The sequence below is a fragment of the Macadamia integrifolia genome, chromosome 13 (assembly GCF_013358625.1).
Source record: "Macadamia integrifolia cultivar HAES 741 chromosome 13, SCU_Mint_v3, whole genome shotgun sequence".
Taxonomy (NCBI): Eukaryota; Viridiplantae; Streptophyta; class Magnoliopsida; order Proteales; family Proteaceae; genus Macadamia; species Macadamia integrifolia.
In genome coordinates, this window is record NC_056569.1 from 26,513,367 (window position 1) to 26,517,260 (window position 3,894).

Here is a 3,894-nt window from a genome sequence, read left to right on the forward strand (position 1 = left end):
AGACTTGGGGCTATTCTTAAATTCCCACTTGGTTTTATAGATAGGATCATATTTAGAAATCAGATTGGATTTGTTAAGATCGCATGGATTGGATGGGCAGAGACTGATCCCAAGGATTAATTCCCTGTGAGTACTGGGATGAAGGGATTCCTGACGACCACTAGGCCTGCGTAAGAAATGCCTTACATACCTTCAATTTTTTGAGAGTTTTCGAATTTGAGAATCTTTGTATTAAGAGCTTACCAGAAGAAATAGGAAATCTGATACACTTGAGGTATCTAGGCTTAAAACATTCAACACTACATGAGATCACAGAGAGCATAAGAAATCTTCAAAATCTACAAACTTTGGATATTGGATGTTCTAGAATGAGGTTGGCATTGCCAAGTGGAGTTTTGAATCTTCTACAGTTGAGGCACCTTATGCTGTCGATGAATGAAACAAAAGTCCCCTCAGGTATAGGCATATTAACAAACCTTCAAACTTTAACTGGTTTATACCTGAGACTTGGTATCACCGAAGAATTAAGGAGTTTGACTCAACTGAGGAAGCTGGAATTGATGGATGTATCTGAAGAACATGCCAATGAGCTCTCTGCTCCTATTATGAAGATGAGAGGACTTGTGTCTTTATCTCTTGATTCAGGAGATCCTTCTGGCGAAGAACTATTGCCCACATTGGAGCCATTTTCACCACCACAGTTTATCAGAGAACTTAGACTAGGTGGTCGTCTAGTGGATCTCCCTCACTGGGTCTGTTTCATGGAGAAGCTCACTAAGCTAAGTTTAAGTTTTTCCTTTCTACCTGAGGAAGCAGTTTATCTCCTTCAATTGCTTCCTAACTTGAAACATCTAACACTATGGGAAGCATGCGAGGTCAAGAAAATGAGCAAATAATTTTCTCGGGTAGGTGGGTTTGCTAAGCTAGAGGCACTTGTTATTGCTTCTATGAAACTAATGGAATGGACAGAGATTGAAGAAGGGGCCCTACTAAGCTTGGCATTCCTCTGCTTCCACAATTGTCCACAGTTGATGAGTCTTCCAGAGGGACTGCAATATGTCACCACGTTAAAAGAACTGAAGATGACTACCTTGCACCCAGATCTTGAATGGAGGTTGAAACCTGACGGAGGCAAAGAGAATTACAAGGTCAAACACATCCCACTTATGCAGTTTCTCCCTTTATACCTACTTGTATGAGATGAAATGTGATGTCATGTTCTGTCAACTGAAGGAAAAGAAAATTACAAGGTCATGCACATCCCCTGGGTACAAATTTTCTTCAGAATGTAAATTGTTTTTATTTTTCATGCCTTTTTTATTGGCTTATTGGATTAGGCCAAACTCAATGTGTTATGTGGTGTGTACTGAATTGCAGGTCACTTTGAAGTGATATGTGTAAGATTTCCTATTATGTGGGCTAGCATAGTCAAAGATTTGTTTCTAAAACCGGTTTAGTGGTGTTGACTAAAGATGGAGTAAGCAGAAAGAATCCAATATTATTGGTAAGTGATCTCTATGGAGATATTGGATTCTACTAGCACACCTTAATGGTATGAAATATTTATTACTATGTGTGGACCTAAGGTATTGTTTCCTTAATGGGGAGGAAACCCTAATTTTATTGCAGGGTTGGTCCCTACCCTCACCCCTATATATAGTTATCACTGACCCATTAAGTGAGGCTAACAACCAAAAGCAAAAGGGAAAGAGGGTAGACCAGACCAACATTGATCGTGTTGTACGAGGAGCATACAAGAAGACATTGAAGAGTTCTTATTCTTCAGCCATGGATTCAGGTATGCCTAAAACTTGTTTTTGTAGTGTTTGTCGTACATGCTTATCGATCTTCATGAATCGTTCCGCGTTTATTTTCTTTCAATATGAGCTACTTTTGGCATCTGTAAATGGATTCATATTTTAAAGGGTGGCTGCCAAGCTTGGAATTCCTCCATTTATGTTTTTCATGATTGATAGGACTTCTAAAATGTTTCAATATACCCTTAATTTGGATCGCATACTTATCAAATTTTTTAGCTGATCATAAACCATCTTACCATGTTCTGTTCTGAGTTATCAGGTTTCTCTTTAGTCTGGTTTCTTTCCTTATTCTGTGACTACTGTGCTGGCTTATAAAGGGCAGAAACTGATTCTGTTTCTCAGAAATTCTGCAGAATTGTTCCACAGGTCCTGTATATGCATCACTTGACTTGCATTCTGTGCTGTTCTGATATCCTTAACCTGCTATCTGATATTTCCATTGTCTGGTCTTATGATCCTGTTCAGTCTAAATTCCTATTAGTTGCTCTAGTACACTTTTAGATCTTCATTAGAACCATTCAACACGGGCTTAAGCCATTGGTTTGGTTCACATATTTTAGGAATGCAGTAGCATATGTTTGCATATTTTTCAAGGTCGGATTGAGGGCTGGCCAAAACTAGGGTCAAAAGTCAGGGGCAAAAAAATCAAGGCCGAGTTCAGAGTGGGCCAAATACATCAACCCTTACCCGCCCTGAAATTTCAGGGTCTGGCCAACCTTCAGAGCAAAAAATTTTGAGTCGGTACTTGTTCGGTATCAGGGCGGGTTTGGGCCATCAGGACCAAACTTGCACCCCTAGGCTCTTTTACTGGTTTGGTGCAAATGGGGAGAAACTTTGCTTCTTCACTTAGGATTTTGAGTATTCATATTAATATACACTATAAGAGGTTTTGGTTGTCTTACTAGAGCCATTACCCTCTCCAATTTAGTTAGACAAGATAGATTTTTTCATGCCGGCTAAGATTTAACATCCACTATAAGGATTTAAGCAGAGCGGTTATTCTCTGCAGTGAGTGCGGCGGCGCAATGAGCATCAGATGGCCGAGAGCATCTGGGCATGTGCCAAGGTCATCTCGGCCATCTAATGGTCACCGCACCGCCACACTCACTGCAGAGGATGTCAAAGCGTTTTCACCCCCACCCCTTAGTCTTGTTTCTTATTAGTTAAAAAAAAAAAGAAATTGGGTAAAAATTCATAAACAGAAAAAAGAAATATTGATTTCTTGTTTTGTTCCATAGGAATAAATTGCTATTCCCTCCTCCACAAAGAAATGTTTCTTCCGTGTCACAACATAAGAACCACCTATTTTTCATTATCTTTCTTTGACTTTGAGTCCAATTCCGGAAAAAGATAAGTTTAGATTATATATATATATATATATATATAAAGTTTAGATTATATATATATATATATATATAATATGATTTATATATAAAAGATCCTTGGCTTCATATACCAAATCGTTATTAGAAGCTCTATTTTCTTCTACATTTTGTAGTTTATGCTATTAAATTCAGAAAATATAGCATTTATTGTGGGAAATATATCAACTTTCATATGGATAATGGATTACCTCTATGGCTCTATATATGGTCATTGCTTTCTATCTTTGGCATGTCTGGTTTATGTATAAATGATATATGTTTTCCTTTAAGGGAAAATATAGCTAAATCATTCCATCCTTCTGTTTTAGCCACTAAAATTTGAAGGAGTATATTTTGTTTGGTGTCATATGTTAAAATCAAGTATCTGAAAGTTCTTGAAAAATTATGAGATCTATGGATGGAAAATGGCTCTCGTCAAAAAATAGCCTTCTCTACAACAAGATAAAAGGATTTACATGATACAATGGTCTTGTGGGTTTATCTGAAACTGTTCCACCCGATTAAGAATCCGTCTCACCATCAAACAATAGGTGTATTCGGCCTGTAATTCACAGATATGCGAACAAGCCTTTTCTTCACTTTACTTGGTAGAAATCAAGCCGAAAAAAAAAACACACACACACACACTTTTTCTTGATGGGTTTGGTCTTGATTCACTCGACCTCCTTTTGTGCCTTCAAAGAATTTGC

General features: G+C 37.9%; 1 protein-coding gene across 1 annotated transcript in view; it reads left to right on the plus strand.

The window, feature by feature from the left end:
* The first annotated feature begins 368 nt into the window (after positions 1 to 368).
* LOC122059138 overlaps positions 369 to 3,894 on the plus strand; it is a 6,098-nt gene continuing 2,572 nt past the window's right edge. The window contains exons 1-2 of the mRNA XM_042621827.1: positions 369 to 752; positions 2,092 to 2,186. Coding sequence (XP_042477761.1) covers positions 369 to 752; positions 2,092 to 2,186 — 479 coding nt within the window. The remainder of the gene's footprint in view (positions 753 to 2,091; positions 2,187 to 3,894) is intronic.